The sequence below is a fragment of the Fundulus heteroclitus genome, chromosome 20 (genome assembly GCF_011125445.2).
Source record: "Fundulus heteroclitus isolate FHET01 chromosome 20, MU-UCD_Fhet_4.1, whole genome shotgun sequence".
Classification (NCBI taxonomy): domain Eukaryota; kingdom Metazoa; phylum Chordata; class Actinopteri; order Cyprinodontiformes; family Fundulidae; genus Fundulus; species Fundulus heteroclitus.
This window is the reverse complement of record NC_046380.1, coordinates 11,039,798-11,058,346: the sequence shown is the minus strand read 5'-3', so window position 1 is coordinate 11,058,346 and position 18,549 is coordinate 11,039,798. Positions and strand designations below refer to the sequence as shown.

Below are 18,549 nucleotides of genomic sequence, written 5' to 3'. Positions count from 1 at the left end.
GGCTGGGGTTATTTAGGAACATCTTGTGTGAGAGAAGCAAGCTTTAACTGGAATCTGCGCTCCTTATTTGACGGGAATCGTTTGCAGTGGGAATCTAATTTTTCCCTGGTGGCGTGTTTATATGCAACAAGTTGGAAGTGAGTTAAAACACGCGTTCGAGAATAGATTACAGTCTAGCTGTGTTTACAAAAAAGATCTAATCGGTTTTATCCCAGAATGCATGCGCTATCGTTGGTTTGTTTTATGTTTGACGGATTAACATTGGCACATGCAAGCCGGAGGAGGAGAGTTCGGGTTGTGCTGATGTTGAGCAGGTTTACATTTAGACAAATTTCTCAGGTCTAGCCAAGCTCTGCTTTGTTTTACTAACTGGGCTGGAATGACTTGTGTGATGCTGCCTGGAGGCTAGTCACCAACGTCTTCACAGCACTGACAGACATGTGTGAGTCTCTTTATTTTCTCATATAGATTGTGTAAACTACACGGGTACATCTCAGTAAAATAAGTACTGAAAACATAAGGAATTTAAGCAACTCAATTAAGAATGGGACACGCATTTAGATTAATTGCACAAATTGATATCTAATATATTTTCTTCATGGGTTACAGCTAATGAAAGTTCAAAGTTAAGCTTCTCAGAAAAATGGGATTACAACAGATCAATAAAAGAAAAGGTGCCACCTGAAGAAGTATGTCCATGTACTGCCCTGTATATACATTTAATGCTTGGTCATGGATTCTTTTCCATGATTTATTCACTATATCAATGCAGTGGGGCAGGGAGGTGATCATCCTGTGGTTCTGCTTTACTCCTAAAACCCTGAAACTTTGATTTAAAAATTAAATTCAAAATTAACTTTAATCTAAAAAGGGGACTTTGGACAATTGTGAACACTGCAGCAGTTTTAGCTCAGGACCTGAATGTCTGTGTTTGGTGGCTACAGAATCACTGACTCCAGCCGTATTCCTTGTTCAGTAAATCACCTGAAAACTCCCAAAAGGGGTTATTTCGGCTGCCTGCGCACCTCCTTTCTACCAACCTTTTTCTTTCCAATTAACTTTTCGTTAATACCAGATTTTTAGCAACAACATTTGTTAGCCTTCCCTCACTCTGGAGGTGTTTCACCGATTGCTTGCTTCCCTGTGATTGTGTGTTGGCCATAAAATGAGACGTTGCTGTTCGCGAAGGTGCTGGAAAGCATCTCCCTCACTAAGGTGAAGCACATCCTTAGATTGACTAACAGGAAGTTTGTTTTGTTGTTGTAATACTTTAATTTTGTACTATGATTGGATTGGATTGGATTATTTTGTAGACCACAAACCTCTCTCTTTGAGGTCATTTACCTGGATGCAAGAGTAATGGAGCACACACATGAAGACAGCTTAATGATTCCACCTGGAGGGTATTCCCTAAGCATCCGCCTCATTGAGGCGAATAATTGGGCTAAAGATCTGCAAATGCACTGTTCAGGTGACACCTCCCTGTGGAGAAATCCTATTGTATTGGTGGTCAAGAAAGATGGAAGCGTCCGATTCTGTATTGTCTTTAGAAAGGTAAACCTACAATCTCAATTTGATACTTATCTACTACCCAGGCTGGATGATCTACTTGAACATGCGGGCCACGCCAAGTTGCTAACCTCTTTAGAGCTTTGCAAAGGGTATTGGCAGGTGCCATTGTCAAACGCTGCAAACCTCTAACTGCTTTTAGGACATCCCAGGGCCTCTGGCAATTTAGAAAGATGCCTTTTGGTCTTGACTGTGTGCCTGCCACCTTCCAAAGGCTGATGGCTGTTGGCAAGTATAGACAACTATGCAGCTGCCTACCTTGATGACATACTTATTCACAGTTCTTCTTGGGTGGAACGTCTCACCCACTTAGAAGCAGTAGTTGGGGAAATTAAGGAAAGAGGATGGACAATAAGCCCAGATAAATGCACGGTTGCAATGCAAGAGCTTGAGTGCTTGGGTTCTATTACTGGAAGTGGTTAATTAATTAAGGATTAATCAAGGACAAAGTGGAACACATGTAGGCAGGAAAAATCTTTCCTTGGCCTAGTGAGCCGGTATTGTTGCTTTAATCCAAACTTCTCAGAGAGAGGCTTCACCTTTGTCAGATCTTACCACACAACAAAAATAAAACTGGCGTGGTGAGAAGAGCAAGAAAAACCATTCAAAGACCTGAAAGAGGCCTTATTATGTAATGAACTAGGTGCTTCAGAGTGCCAACTTTGTCTTGCCTTTCACTGTTCAAACCGATGCTTCTTGTCATATGATGGACGGAATAATTTCAGAGGGAGAGGGAGACGACCAGAAACCAGTTGCATTTATTAGCAGGAAACTGTTTCCAAAGGAGAGGCAGTATTCAGTGGTAGATTTGAAGTGTTTGGCTGTGAAGTGGGCCATTGACACTGAAATATTACCTGCTTGGAAGGAAGTTCAGCTTGGAAAGGCACCATAAGCTGCAGTGGTTGGAGAAGATGAAAGATGCAAAAAGCCAAATAACACGCTAGTTCCTGTCTCTTCAACCATACCGGTTCGCCAGCCAAAAGTGACCAGGCAGCCAAAACAAAGTGGTTGACTTTTTGTCTCGCAATGTTGGCGGCGAGCCTGGCGAAGTAAGGGAGGCATGTGAGGGTGCTGGAAAAGCATTTTAATCACCAAGGAAGCACACGCTTACATTGACTAACGGGAAGTTTTTGTTTGTGTAATGCTTTTATTTTGAAGACTTCTAACCTCTCTTTGAGGTCAATTACATAATTAAAAGTAAATACACCTTAAAAAAAAAGCATTTACTGAAGACAACATGGACAACGACTCATTTCCATAATATAAACTCATCTCTTATGCAACACTTAGGCAATACTTGAAGCTGAGTACCCAATGTCCTTTTGCTGGCAAAATGTCACTGCTTTGATCACCCTTGTAATGGAAAGAATTTGCCATTAGAGGCAAAGAGGCCCTGTGATGTCCCATTATAAAAATCAAACAGGGGAAAGAGGTAATGATTTAAAAAAGTGATGAACATATTACTAACAGTAATGCCTGTTATAAGATGTTTGGTATGTCCTGTTTGACCAGCTGGATGCTCCCACAAAGAACATAAAAGCCCTAATGTTCCAGCAGCATAGCCAAGTTTGCATTTTTCAGAGAGATGTTTAAGGTTTCTGACCCCCACTGTTGTCCACAAAACTTCAGTGCCAACACTTTTAAATAGCAAGCAGGGAAAGTGGGGTTCTCGCCGGCACATTTCACAGTAACGGGCCGTTACGCTGTCCGTTGTCAAAATGACTCTGTAGTTAGGCCGTCACGCTGAATTTCAATCAGCCTAACGGCTCTTTGGCCGACATTGGGGCTCCCTTTCCGCGGGGTTCCCCCCCCACTGACCCATTCACATCTGCCCAAATTGTCGCACTTTCTCCAACAGCAGCACGCAGACACTACCGTCTCCTCCCAGTAGCCGCACACCTGACTCCAAACACGAGCCGCTACTGGAAGTTTTAAAGTCTGCCGACATGGAGAACAGCCAGAAGGAAACTTGGAACCCTCTTAGCAGACAACATAAACGCAAAAGCTTTGTTTGGAGGAACTTTCGTTGGAAGACAGAGAAGAAAAACGAATTGCTGAACAGTGCCTTGTGCTAAGCTAACATTATGACACGGAAGTTTGAGAGCAACATAAAAAGCTCTTTAAAGCTCTTGAATCGGCATTAGCATAGCTGTAAACCTTCCAGACAACGTAAGCTAGCCTTTATTAGCTCAACGGACAGCCCAATGACGGGTCAAGGTCCTTTCTATTACTATCTCTGTAGTGATAGCTCTACTGATCATAGGTAATAGGATGGGCACAAACAGCGAGGATGAGTTTATCCTCCATGGTCGACCTCCCGGCTTCATCGCGGCAGGTCGACAGTGTCGGAAAATACGCCACTACTTCACATAGCGGAGTCTCTGTGATTGGTAGATGCACCGCATCCAGTTGCAAAAGTTCAGATTTTCCAACTCTAGCGTCTGCTGCTTTGGACACTCGGGTGCTTAAAATCCCAAAACGTCCTAGATGCGGGTCCACCACAAAATTTGCACATAACCAGACGCCCCTGACTCTCAAATCGCCTTCGGTCCCGAACGCAGCGTGAGTCTTTCTCTGTTTAGAGACGAACCAAATGAGACCAAAAAAGCCTGACCCCAAATTAACTTTGAACTAGCTCAGGCAAGGACTTGATCTGCAGTAATATAAATGTGTAACTGAGTTAATCATGATTACCTCTGGAGGAGGCTGAGACCTTTCGGGGTCAGGCAGTCAACAGAGCCGTAACTGATGTTGCGTTAAAAGGCTGATATGCAAATTGATACAGACATTTTGCCCATGGAGTCACAGGACAACGGACAGGCAGTCATATTGAGCCTTTGACAGGCTTATTGGTAAACCCGTGTTTCAATGTGTAAGACATGCAATAAATTTAAGGCTTTAATTTTATTTTCAGTTTTCATCCTATTAGTTATATAACAACACTCTGTCATATATACTTTGTCTACTGTGCTTTTGTTTAACAGTTTGCAGGTAAAATATGTTCCCCTCTTTTTTTTTTATGTGCACTCATGTTTCAACAAGTTTTCCCTCCACCAAGAGCTTTTGCGTTTAATCATTTGCAAACCATTAGAACCTCACGGAAACCTTGTGGCACTTTAAGGAGCAGGTTGTCATGTCTGTCAGGTAACGTAACAGAGGGCAGCCACATCACAAAGTCAGAGGAGGATCTTTTGTCCCGGCACTCCACCCCTCAGCGTACCTCGTCCTATAGAAAGAGCACATGGCGTGTGAGCTGTAGCGGTGAGATTCCCTCCCCAAACCTAAGTGAAACCACACTGAGGAATGTGCTCACACAAAGACTCACATCGTCACACAATCAGTTGCGCGCACTCTGTCTCAGTCATGTAAATCGCCCAAGTCAGAGCTCCTTCCTGTTTTTCACTGGTTCCGTCTTCTCTCGTTCCGTGTTTGCATACAGTGGGCTGAGAAGGAAGTCCAAAGAGAGAGAGAGAGGGAGAAAGAGAAGGAGGTCTAACCAGGAGTTTCAGAAGGAGGATTTTAGGTGTTACGTCTGCCTCTGTGCCTGAAGCTATGGGGGCTGCGAGAGGTGTTGATAGGCAGGAGCAGAGTGCTTTCAAAGAAGCAGACTGACGATTTTTCCTTTTTCTTTTTCACTTTTTCAAAAGCAAACCTTTTGGGTAAAATAGTTCCAACCAGAAAACGCAGATTTCTCCTGATGGATCCAAAAGGACAACCTTGCTCTGAAAGCTCGGGGACTGCCGAACAATAGAGCTCACAAATGAAAAACTCTTTCTCACACATCTCCCACCTGGGAAAGATAGGGGCTTGAAGGAAACATGGAGGCACTGAGAGAATCCTTTCTTCATTTGACTTTTCAGATGTCAACCTATAAGAGAGCCACGCTGGATGAGGAGGATCTGGTGGATTCGACCAGCGATGATGTTTACACATCTTCGCCTATGCGGGTAAAAGCCCAAACACGCTTCAGTTCAAAACCAATAGATTACCAATTGTTATAGAACTATCTAAACTATATCATCATTCTTTTTGACAGCATTTATAGTAGAGGCTTAAAAAGCAGCAGGTACAGTTCACTGAGATTGTTGCGTAAGCAAGTGAATTTTATTTATGTAGCACCTTTCACTTCAAAAAAAGTATTAAATAGACTACATTTAAACATTATTTAGAAGTGAAAACAACAAGTTGCAATATAGTAGTAGTAAAAATGAATACAATAATATTTTTCTCAAATGTTCTTAACCTGTGGCAGTGGTAAATGGTAAATGTCAGGGAACAATTAAGGAATGCATAACCTTTTCTTTAACAGTTGAGAAGGCTTTTACGGAGGAACCATTGTGTTCTGAAATCCAACCAGTCATAATATCTCTCTCGAACAGTTTTGTTTTCTATAATGGCTCAGTTAATGAAAAAGTCCATTATGTATTTTAAAGCTTTTACTCTTAGTGATTCAACCATTTTCCAGGTATCTATCTATGACTTGACTGATTAAATTAGATGCTTTGTACGTGTATTTCTATGCACAGGTGACCTTTTTGCCCGGCCGGAGCACCATGTGTTGGTCAGACAAGACACCAAGAGAGAAGAGGCTGCTGTTGTTGATGTGTCTCCTGTCAGTCGCCCTGTTGATATCCCTCATCTCCACTAAAGTCTTTTATGATCAAGGTGAGTTCAGCGTAGAACTGCCCCGCAGGAAACAGCTACGCCACTGCATTGCCCTGCAAATGTTCATCTCTTGGATAACAGGAGGAATTATTTACGTTAGCGAAAGGACTTGCAACACCGAAACGATTTTTGACCGGCTCCATAGCAACACTGACGAATAGGAATTCCTTTACTGTCCCACAATGGGGAAATTAGGGTGTGACAGTGGCAATCACACGGACAGTTAAACACAATTATTAGCAAGGAGAAACTAAGAGAAGAAGCAAAAGAGCAAACCTGTCTAATCTAAAAATATCTCTAAATAAACAGGTGTAGAAGATAAGAGTAAATACCAGAGTAAATATTAGAAGAAAGAAAAAATAACAGTTTGACAGTGGAAAACACTCCAGCCTATTTAGAGAACACACAACAATCGAATATGCATTATTTGCATAACGTACGATCAAGCTCAACATAACAGCAGTGCTGTCAATTAACTTCCTTCTGTAAAGACGACAAAGTTGTGTCTCTGCTGTTAAATTTAAATCAGGCTAGTCCAACAGTTGGTTACAATCGAAACTAGATGCAGTTTTGGTGGGGGCCACACCAGCTTCTTGGGAAAGCTCTCTTGCTGCTTGGTTGTCGAGAGACCACCCAAATGCTTTTTGATGTCATACTGATAAGGCTCTGGCCCACTGGGCTCCACAAGCCTCCCACAAGCTCCGGGGACGAGGGGCGTTAAAAATCCTCCACCTCGAAACACCGAACCGTGGCGTAACTACCATCATAACTCTGCTCACGCTCCATGATTCGATGTGGCAAATCAAATCAAGTTTGCGGCTGTTAACCTACATGGCTAAAGTGGAAAAGGAAGGAAAATTGTTAAGCAACACTTTGTCAACTAGCAGAAGGAAGGCCAAGGTGTGCTTCCAACTTGGTTCTCTTTGCATGTGGCGAAAGTTCTTCTCTGCGCAGAAATATGCACCTGTGGAACGTAGGGCTGGACGATAATTCAATAACAATATATATATCGATCAATAGATGTATGTCACTGATAGAAAAAAAAGAGACAATAAAAAGTTAAATAGAAGAACAGTTTTCCTTCCTTTTGCATTCTAGTCTTGTAGGTTAATATTACAGTCATTACATCCTACCAATTAATCACAAACGCAGACCCAGGAACCAAGCTCCGCCCCCTTCAAAGAGTTCAGAGAGCATGCATTCTTTTTTCTTTTTTAAAGACTTGCAGTTTAAAGGGTTGAGTTTTAATTTGGTGTTTCTTTGTGTTCTGTATCTAAAAACAGGTCGCTAAGCAACAGCATAAAATGGCCAGGGCTTTGCTTAAAATATATGTTTTGAATTTGTTGATAATTATCGATATCGATCAATATAATTTCTATTTTACCGATATGCTTTTTTTACTATATTGTCCAACCGTAGTGAAACGTACTTTGCTGGGTCTGGTGTAAATTTACGCTTTTAAAAACACGACCGCAAGCTGTGCCGCTTACGTTACGCGGCCAGTGTATTTCCTGCTTTATTCTATTTAACTTTTTATTGACCTTTTTTTTCTATCATCGATATACCTCTATCAATCAATATTTATTGTTATTGAATTATCGTCCAGCCCTACAAAACTGTCAATGTGGAAGAAAAAGAAATGCACCTTTAAAAAATGAGTTCTAAAAGAAAAACTCAGCTGCTGGAACAGGCTGCCTGTTTGCACGGTGATGAAACCAGTAATGAAAAGAGAAGAAGTAATTTAGTTGTCTTTGTAAAAAAAAAAAAGTATATTCTTATATTTTGTCTATTTCCTTTAAATATCCTCCTTTATAAGCCAAAGAGGGTTAAATGTGCAACTTATTAAAATAGCTAATCTCCCAAATCGTACCCTGTGGTAACTGTTATAAAAGAATCTGGTGTTGGTTAATTTGCACAGTACAGTGTTTATTCAATTTTGTTTTCTCTGAGTCCACACCTTCGACTGAGCTTCCTACAAAAACCCCTGAAATCTCTCCCTTGAGCTCGTTCTTCATGGAAAAAAGATCTTATGGATTTAACGTGGCATCCTGGCCACTTCTCATCAGCGTTTGTTTCCTCAATTTTACCATGGGAAACAGAATACCCCTTCCTCCTATTCAGGTTCGCATGTCTGATCACACTTTGAAATAATAAAAAGGAACCACTTGTAAAGTGCCTTGAGATGACATGTTTCATGATTTGGCGCTATATAAATAAAATTGAATTGAATTGAATTGAACCAGGACGCAATCTCTTCTGGGAAGGTCTAGCTTAATCACTACCCGTAATTTTCAACCCATGTCTGTCTTGTTCTTTATATCGGCAGATAGTTGATTAAGGTGAGGTTAAGTATTAAATATAGAGCTGGTCATGTACTGGGTAATGACTAACTCTTTCTTTTCTCTGAACACTGAGCATTTTCTTGTTTAATACCTTTTGGGTGCAGACATAAGAGATTGACAATAATAGCGGACCTTCAAGTTGCTTCCTTTTTAAATGAATCTTTTAATCTGTTTCCTTTTCTTCAATTAAGCAATAACAACATAGTGATAGGGTAGATGTTACTTTTCCCTTGTGAGTTCAGCTGACTGTTTATAAAAGACTTTTCTTAGGACAAGTATTCCCTCCAGGTTGTATGCTTTGGCTTAAAAAAATGATAGCTTCCAGATGCTCTAAAAACCCTCATACATATTTGACTTTCCATGAAATATTTTCAGATTCTCTACTGTTTCCCACAAGCAGAAAGTGAACTATCTAAAATGTTAATCAAATCTTTTGCATGTATCTTTTTTTTTTTTGAAGCTCACCCAGGACTGTGCGTTTCAGAGCCATGCATTACTGTCAGCAGCTCTGTCCTGGGAGCCCTGGACAGATCTGTGGACCCCTGCCATGACTTCTACAACTTTGCTTGTGGCGGCTGGATGAAGAACAACCCTCTCCCTGAGGGGAAGTCCCGCTGGGGCCCGTTCAACAACCTGTGGGAGCACAACATGTTTGTGATGAAGCGTTTATTAGGTAAGCGTCTTCATTTGAAAAGCCCTTGATCACCTTTACTTTGACTAACCAGACTTTACAAAGAGCAACCAGACTTAACTGGAACAGAGTGGCTCACATTAATGCTGTTTTAATGTCTTTGCACTTGATGCCTGTTCTTTTGGGAAATCATGTTAAAATCCCGATTATATATGAAAGTGGTTGTATAAATACGCTTTATTTCCTTTCATACGATTCCTTTCAAGATCACAATGTCCTTCACATAAAAATGACCACCCATAAAATACATAAAGATAATACATAATCAATTAATATCTCAATTTCAGTCTATGCAGATGTGTCTTCTACTGCTTTTTAAACAAGTCTATCAAGTCCACAAAATGTTAATGAAAGGGCAAAGAGTTCTGAGTTTTTTGGGCTTTGGGACTTTAGTTTTTAGCCTTGGTTGACAATAACAGTTTACCTTGGAGACCTGGTGGAAAATTAAGAAATAACGGAAGTACAGCACTTTAAAAGTCCAAACCAGAACTTTAAAATGTATTTTGTATTGAACAGAGAACCAGTGTGGAGCGATTAGTAAAGGTTGGATTCGAGAGTAGAACCCCGTAGAACTCCATACTTAAAAGTAATCAGGGTTTAATGTTGGAGTTCAGTTTTGTGACAGAATTGCTTTCGTAATCATAATCATCTTTATTTATCATTGCAACTTGTTACAATAAAGTTAAATTTGTCCCATGCAGCAGGAGTATCCTGCGGCTAAGGGTCTTGTTTAGGGACCCAGAGTGCAAGTCTGTGGGATTCAAATCTGGGAACAAGCAGCCTTCCCAGGACCCAAGCTCCATGCTCTAACCAATCGGCCCCCAATTAATAATTAAACTGTTTTTACCTAATGCAAAAAGAAGCCATCTCCTTTTTCCACTGACCTCTTTTATCTCGTCTTTTCCTTTACTTGGGCAGAAAACACAACAATGAAAGGATTGAGTAAGGCTGAGGAAAAAGCCCAGCAATACTATCAAGCCTGCATGAATGAGACAAAGATAGAAGAATTAGGAGCTAAGCCTCTGCAGCGGCTAATCAGCAAGGTATGCTTCTTTAAAAGTACTTAAACATCAAACAAATGTACAGTTCCTGTTGTTGATTTTTGCTTCCAGTTCTCTGCGTCACCATGTGTCTGTTTAATCCCTGTCCGGTTCAGATAGGAGGGTGGGCTCTGACTGAACCCTGGGACAAGGACAATTTCCAAGAAGTTCTCCGAACTGTCTCTGCTAGCTTAAGGACCTCCCCTTTCTTCACTGTGTTTGTTAGCACAGACTCCAAAAACTCCAACAGCAATGTCATCCAGGTATATGTTTGCTACTTAATGCATATATTTATCAAAAGTCTATCTATCTATCTATCTATCTATCTATCTATCTATCTATCTATCTATCTATCTATCTATCTATCTATCTATCTATCTATCTATCTATCTATCTATCTATCATATATGATATATACCCCCACCCCCCCAAAAAATAGAAGATTGGTTTAGCATTGTTTTAGATGTATTTAAATTGGTAAAGTTGACATTATCTGTTTGTATTTCTTGGATCCTAACTATCTTAAGGCACTGTATTGACCTTCTGAAATTGGAAAATAAGATGGCTAGATATTTGTTTTTCTTACTTTTCTTCTTACCGTGAATAGCACACTGTCTATTTCCCATGCATTGTTTACAGTCTATCTATCTATCTATCTATCTATCTATCTATCTATCTATCTATCTATCTATCTATCTATCTATCTATCTATCTATCTATCTATCTATCTATCTATCTATCTATCATATATGATATGTATATATATATATATATATATATATATATATATATATATATATGAATGAATATATACATATAATTGAAAATATGGCTCCATGCACACAAAAGCAGCTCTTACTGACTTCCCTAAAGCACGTTTTCATCGCTGCATGACATTCTCGTGATAATCCTCACAATTTTATGCTGGAGTCACATTCACACTGTTGCTTGGAGATGGGTGTATTTGTTTATCCTGTATGTAGTTCAACCAGTTCTAAAGATATGATCGGTCCAAGCCTCTGTTCTTAAACATTCATGCTTATAACTGAGGAATGAAAACAATATGTTCTATATGGGTGTTAAACTGGAAGATGAGCAGAGGCTCATTGTATATGTCTCCTAACGTTAGGTGGATCAGTCCAGCCTGGGCCTGCCTTCAAGGGAATACTACCTCAACAAAACAGCCAATGAAAAGGTAAAGTAGTCAAACAGTCCACAGTCAAATACAGATTTTACTGTTTTAATCTCAAATGTGCATACTTTATGAATAACATCTATTTTTAGTTTAGCTAGAGTGTGACGTAGCTCAGTAGCTGAGTAGTTGAATTTCATCACACGCACAGATCTCGTTCTCCCACACTGCCTGCACCTCACCCTGCTTCCCATGTGGCTTTGCAGTATCTCACAGCATACCTCAACTTCCTCGTGGAGTTAGGGGTTCTCCTGGGCGGCTCAGAGGAGACGTCTCGGACGGTCATGACAGAAATCGTTGACTTGGAAACCGCCCTGGCCAACATCACAGTGCCTCAGGAGGAGAGGAGAGACGAGGAGCTCATTTACCACAAAGTGCAGGCCAAGGACCTGCAAGTGAGTGACGGCACCGGCTACAACAAGCTCAAAACACAAGAGGTTTATTATTTGTTCCAGGCGCTTTCAGAGCTCTCTAAACCTATATCCACGTCCTGTTGCAGGGTCTGGCTCCTGCGGTCGACTGGATGCCTTATCTGAAAGAAGTGTTCACGCCTGTGACACTCAGCGAATCAGAGCCCGTTGTTGTTTATGCCAAAGAGTACCTCCAGAAGGTTTCTGAGCTCATAACAAACACAAATAAAAGGTACAATTATAGGTCACTTTATTGCTTTATTACATGAATAATTCAAACTGCATGTTTTGTTCTTTAAATCATACGCAAAGGCAGAAGTCTCCCCCACGGGGCACAAGTGTTTAAGGGAGGGCAATGACAATGATTTGATTTGTTTTCTTCTTTTTTTTGCAGCCTACTCAACAATTACATGATAATGAAGGTGGTGAGAAAGATGGTTTCCGTTTTGGACCAAAGGTTCCAGGACGCAGAGCAGCGCTTCCTTGAGGTCATGTATGGGACGAAAAAGGTAAGAAAGAGACATTTAATAATTTAATTATATTTTAACGCAGGCTCAGAGGTTAAATTATTCATATGAAACAAAAACGTCAATATGATAAGTAGTTGATCTGGCAGCTGCTTTGTATCTTCATTAAATCAAGAATATTTTATTTGTCACCGTGTTTTACCGCGGTGAAATTTCTCTTTGGCTACTGTGGTTCACATTACACATAATGACGGAAAAACACAAACAAAGGTTAGGTTTTTTTGTGTTCGTTTTTTTAGCGTTCAGGAAAGTCACAGATAAAGATAATGAGGTAGTAAGGTGCTTATCAAACAATGGTGATTTGAGGCATACTGGTATTGTCATATGTGTTTTAGCAAAAAGAGAGAAGCTTACAAAACAACTAGGAAAATCTAAGGTACCCGATTGGCTGTAGATAATGTTCCCTTTTTAGTCCACAGTACAGCGGTGAAGATGGTTCAAAAGGACATAATTTTTTTTCGAACTGCCCTCTTGATCTCATGTTCTTCCTATTTATTTTTCCCTGTTTATTTTTGCTGAGCACAGATAATTGGAGGCAGCCGGCAAGAGAAAAGCAGAATTTGCTCACCGTGAAAACTAAACAGTGACAGTATCACATCGTTGACTGTACTTTCAGAAAAAAGAATTCAGTTTCCCTAAAGTACTCAGTTTTGTTTTTTGTTTTTCAGCTTTAAACTGTACTGGGAAATATCCCCAACTGCCACACAAAGGGTAGCTCAGTTATTGTTATTGTGACTAGATAACCAGGTTTCTGACAGCACTGCTTTACGAGTTGAAAATGTGCTATACATGTCCCCGTAATCTGTAACATAAAGACAAAGCACCATATTATGCATAAAACAGTTTTTATAGAAGTCAGAGAAATCTTACATATGAGAAACATTTCAAAGTTTTTGTTCCTACCTTTATTTTTGGCAGTTTTTGTGATTTCCTGCGTTAAGTTTTCTCAGTCACCAACTTCAACGCTACAAACTTTTTTTACATTTTGTCTCAGCCCTTCTACAGTCTTCAATATATCTTTATGGGGATCTTATCTGGTTTTATGGATGTTGTAGCACGGACATAATTATTATTTTTTAGCATTGTTTAATATATTGCAGAACCACCCTTGGCTGTAAATCAAGCTACAAGTTTTTAGGGGTATTTCTCTGCTAACTTTACACACTTATAGACTGAAATTGTCGCCAATTGTTCTTTCCAAAATAGCTAAAAATAAGGCAGACTGACTGGAGAGCATCTGTGAACCGTAGGATTCTAACACATAAATATCTGAACACTTTATTGGAGCTCTGGCTGAATGTTTAGTGAACCTCTGTCCCCCAGTCTCATCTTTTGCAGGCTCTATCTGGTTTTCTTATATAATTACAATAAAATGTTATTTATATAGTCCCAATTCATGAACCGTGTCATTTCAAGGCACTTTCCAAAGTCAAATTCAATCAGATTATACAGATTGTGTCAGATTATACAGATTGGTCAAAAAAAATTCCTATCTAAGGAAACCCAGCAGGTTGCATCATGTCTTGACAAGCAGCATTCACTCCTCCAGAAAGAGCGTAGAGCCACAGGGAGAGTCGTCTGCATTGTTGATGGCTTTGCAGCAATCCCTCATACTGAGCAAGCATGAAGCGACAGTGGAAAGAAAACTCCCCTTTAACGGGAAGAAAAAAAACCTCCAGCAGAACCAGAAATCTGCCTCGACCGACTTGGGATTAGAGAAGACAGAGCAGAGACACAATAAGAGAGACAAAAAAACACAGAAGCACAGATTGATCCAGGAATCTGTTTAACATTATATATATATATATATATATATATATATATATATATATATATATATATATATATATATATATATATATATTTATTTAGCTCCACCCATTTTCCTATCCACTCTGATCAGCTCTCTGGTCCCTCAGACAGCATGAGAATACAACCCCCACAGTACGGGATTGTCAGTGATGTTAGGTATTACTATTTCACAACACAAAGTGGTTTTCATGTAGGTCCAAACGGAAAGTTTTACTGTCATCTTACCAGAATGCCCTTTTTTCAAGTTTGCCTCCCACATGGCTTGTAGGATATCCTCCTTTATGTCTTCCTTTTGCCACTCTTATACACATTACATATTTGTTTTTCACTCTTTTCATTTTCATACGATGGGTTGAACAGCAAACTTTTATGAAATAAAAGTCAATTCTGCTTGCTAATTAGGTGACTACTGAAGCAAGTTGGCTGGAATGGATTAGTTGACAAAAATTTAGACCAAAAAAACAACATAACTTTTCTTTTACTGCACAATTTTTCACTTTTGTATTGGTCCTTTAAATAACATCCCAATGACATACTTTGTAGTTTGTCTTTGCAATGTGAGAAAATGTGAAACGTTTCTAAGTGTATGATTACATCTGCGATGTACTGTATGTGAATCAGTCTAACTAAACTATTCAAGTGCGGCTCCATCCGTTTAGCATCCCTTCAGCCAAACCGTGCCTGCGTGTAATTTGTTCGACTGTAAAAGCTCCAGTGACCCCAGCCCTTATCTTAGTCAGATCCTTTTCCTCCTGCTGTGTTTCTTGGAGGGGTCAAGCTGCAAAAACAAACCGACTCTATCTCTCGTTGTGTGTTTTTGTGCTTTTGCTTTGTGTTAGAGGGCGGCTGTGTCTCTTTTTCCACCCTGAACTGTGCGCTTCAGTAGATTTTTACTGCTTTGCTTGCGCCGACTGCTCCACGTTTCCTCACTGCGACCTTGTTCATTTTTTCCTACTTGAACATGCAGTATCCTTGTCCTTCCTTTAACCCAGTGGTATCTTTATCAAACAGGGACTTTTTTTTATCACATGCTGTCAGGAAACAAGCCAGATTTTACAACTGAAAGAATTCAGTCCTTGTTTTAAATGTTCAAGTTTAGTTGTTTTTTTCTGGTTATTTTATTTACAAAGAACAACAGCTCAGCACATAGAGGAGGAACATCTATTTATGAGAACAAAAAGCGAACTCATCGTTCTTTTGATATTTCTCAGTTTTTTTTTTTCATTTAGATTTTTTTTGTGTCCGTTAGGAGTTAATAGACGGTTTCTACTGTTGCTGATGTCGGGATTATGTTACCTTTAGTTACTTTTAAGGGATTTTGAGAATAGCTTGATATTGTCTCATGTTTTTAGCTTAAATTAACTTAGCTTTTTTTTATTTTTTGCCATGTTACACCTTTTGTCCCGACCTACAGGTATTTTAACCTAAGATTTCTGAAAACTTGAGATAAATCTTTATTTAAAACCGGCTGATTTAGAATTAAAAAAATTTCTAACAATTATGTATTATGTAGCATTTCCATTGGGGCTTTATCCCCATTTCGGCCAGATTATTGTTAGAAAATCTGAGAGATTGGGACCTCTGATTAAACTAAAAGTATTTGCCTGTTGGTTATTATTTTTTATTGGAGTAGAATAACCTTATCTCCATACAGTAGATGATGACAAGTTTATAGTAGATTACTATAAATCATTGTTTCTCACTAGCGGTCGTTAACAAAAGGAGACATGAGATGCGTGACCAGATCATTGGCAGACAGATTCTTATCATCCTCATAAAACTGCTAAAGCGTGAAGTTGTGAAAGAACAAAGTAACCAGCATCCATATTAAAGGGATAGTTCTGAATTGAACTGGGATAAGTCTCATAGCTTTTCATTTTAATTTTATAAATCAGATCAAGACTCAGAGGCTAAAGTTTAAATGGTTTAATTAAGCACAATTTTATGTACCTTTCTGAAACCAATACATCATGCTATTTACACAAAAGGCTTTGGATATCTTGGAATGGTCTTTTGGCCAAACACCGGACACCGGATCCAGTCCATCTGACCTGACAGAAAAACGGGCTGTCCCATGTCTGTAGTAATTAGAACACCTGGAAGTGAATGAGGCCGCGCAGACCGCATGCGATTCCCCGCAACTGCATCTTGGATTGTCCAACCAAGTTAGATCAGGGGTCTATTTTTGTCGGACCTATGCATCGATTTGACAGGAAGCCATGAGTCGGACAGGAAGTCAGACAGGAAGTGGCAAAGCAACACATCCACTTTGGGGAGAATTCCAAAGTAAGCTCTTAAAGAAACACTGAACTTAGACATTTTAGGAGCAGAAAGGATGTAAAAAAAAAACTGGAAAAATGGTGATCTACTTTGAGCTTGCAGCTTTGTGATTACTGCCATACCGGCTTATGTTTATGCTGACGGGATTTGCGGTTATATACTCGATATAGGGAACCTCTAGTCAGAGCCGGTGTGTTTTGAAGAAATCGGATCGTGGCGTGAAAAGTCGGACGTATCTGGTTTGTTTTGACCTTTAGGAAGCAGAACATGTCCAATGATATTCCTTGTGAACACTGACAAACGTACATTTTTCACAAGGAATTACATCTGAGAAGATACTAGTTCTCAAACACGTTTGAAGTGTGCCGAGACACAAACAGATTACTGGACTTTTGAACCTTTTTAGACTGTGCAATTCTGAATATTTAGATATGATCAGTGGGATTCATTTGGAATGCTGTGGTTTGTTTAATAGGAAATGTTAGTATTTCTACTGTAGTAACCTTACATGTTCCATTCTCAGTATATGCTTAATAAGGAAGATCTTTGATATCGCACCAAACCCCTGACTCCATTTCCTGTGTAAATAACTTCTAGCTTTTGTAAAAAAAAATGTTCATGAAACTTTAAACTGTTGTCACATTTGCATTTGAAGGTTATTTTTATAAACATCTACAGTGGCATTATGAGGTTGTGGTTTTTACCAGAAAGTAGAATCCACTTAGGCCTCTGCACTACCACACCAGCTAATGTGGATTTATATTAAACAAAGACATTATGGAGGTTACATACTGATGGTAAGACGTTGATTGCTAATATTGCTTAAATAGAACCTTATTTCAAAAATTCTGAACTATGTCTTTAAGCGGTAAAGCCTGCTTTTCAGCTGCTGCCACTCAGATTCAAGATCCCAGCTAGACATTTAAGGCGATTAAAAAGATTTACTTGCCACAAAAGCAGGATTCCATTTATGACAACCGTTTTTTTGTTCTCATTCTTTTAGCAATCATTTTTAAACCTATATTAAATTTAGGAGAACTTACTCCACCCTTTAGAGTTCTATCACCTACAGTGGGGTCCAAACCTCAAATTTGGGAACCATTTTTGAAAAGTAATGTTAATTATTACCAATGTGTTAAATATCTGTGAGACCAGCAGTTAGACTAACACATTTTTGCACATTACAGAAATCAATCCCTTAGTTATTGGTGTCCACTGGGTAGAAAATAAGCTACGCAGTTTATTACTGGAGATATCATGCTTAATTGAAAAACTCCCCTTTGCTTAGTTTCCCTTTGTAACATTTTATGCCAATATTTTTCTTGCCCAAACATGTGACCTACAGCTGTTACTCATGGTTATTCTCACTCATTCTGCAGAGTTTAGGAACATATTATTTACAAGGTCAAACACCTGGATCAATAGCACAAAACTTATGATTGGAAACTCTGCCGAAAGTGACCCCCCCCCCCCCCCTTGAAAATTATAATTTTGCATGAACTGAAAACGACATATAAAGTAACGTAGAACGGTTTTAGTCCTTGACGTGTTTTGTTGTTGTTTTTTAAAGAGCTGCACTCCTCGCTGGAAGCTGTGTGTCAGCGACACAGACAGTGCCTTGGGCTTTGCTCTTGGTGCCCTGTTTGTCAAGGACACCTTCGCAGAGGACAGCAAAGCTAATGTAAGTGTCGCATGCAAAAACCTCCTGCTCCTCTGTGACGTAATGAGATTTTATTTTTTATTGCCCTCGCCTCTTGTTTCATCTGTGCTTTCAGGTCGAAGAAATGGTTGCAGAAATCAAATGGGCGTTTGAGGATAGCTTAAAGGATGTGAGCTGGATGGATTTAGACACCAAAAAAGCTGCAAAAGAAAAAGTAAGATTAGGACACTGATTATTTTTTTTTTTCTTCAAGTAGATGTAGCACTTGGGGAATGCTGTTGCAAAACACTTAAGTTGCAGTGAAACACAGCACTGCCACCTGGTGTAAATATGTGCCCTTTACAGTGTTTTTTTCTCCCCT

At 39.5% G+C, this 18,549-nt stretch overlaps 1 protein-coding gene across 3 annotated transcripts in view; it reads left to right on the top strand.

Annotated features, from left to right (window-relative positions):
- The window catches only part of ece1 (endothelin converting enzyme 1), a 30,910-nt gene that overhangs the window by 7,392 nt on the left and 4,969 nt on the right, over nucleotides 1-18,549 (top strand). For 2 of the 3 annotated variants that reach the window (XM_036151875.1, XM_036151876.1), the window contains exons 2-12: nucleotides 5,430-5,516; nucleotides 6,096-6,234; nucleotides 9,037-9,249; nucleotides 10,186-10,310; nucleotides 10,424-10,570; nucleotides 11,437-11,502; nucleotides 11,706-11,894; nucleotides 11,999-12,141; nucleotides 12,304-12,418; nucleotides 18,099-18,209; nucleotides 18,304-18,402. In XM_036151875.1, coding sequence (XP_036007768.1) covers nucleotides 5,430-5,516; nucleotides 6,096-6,234; nucleotides 9,037-9,249; nucleotides 10,186-10,310; nucleotides 10,424-10,570; nucleotides 11,437-11,502; nucleotides 11,706-11,894; nucleotides 11,999-12,141; nucleotides 12,304-12,418; nucleotides 18,099-18,209; nucleotides 18,304-18,402 — 1,434 coding nt within the window. Of the gene's footprint in view, nucleotides 1-5,387; nucleotides 5,517-6,095; nucleotides 6,235-9,036; nucleotides 9,250-10,185; nucleotides 10,311-10,423; nucleotides 10,571-11,436; nucleotides 11,503-11,705; nucleotides 11,895-11,998; nucleotides 12,142-12,303; nucleotides 12,419-18,098; nucleotides 18,210-18,303; nucleotides 18,403-18,549 lie in introns of those variants that run through there. The other variant, XM_036151874.1, reaches the window with a different exon arrangement.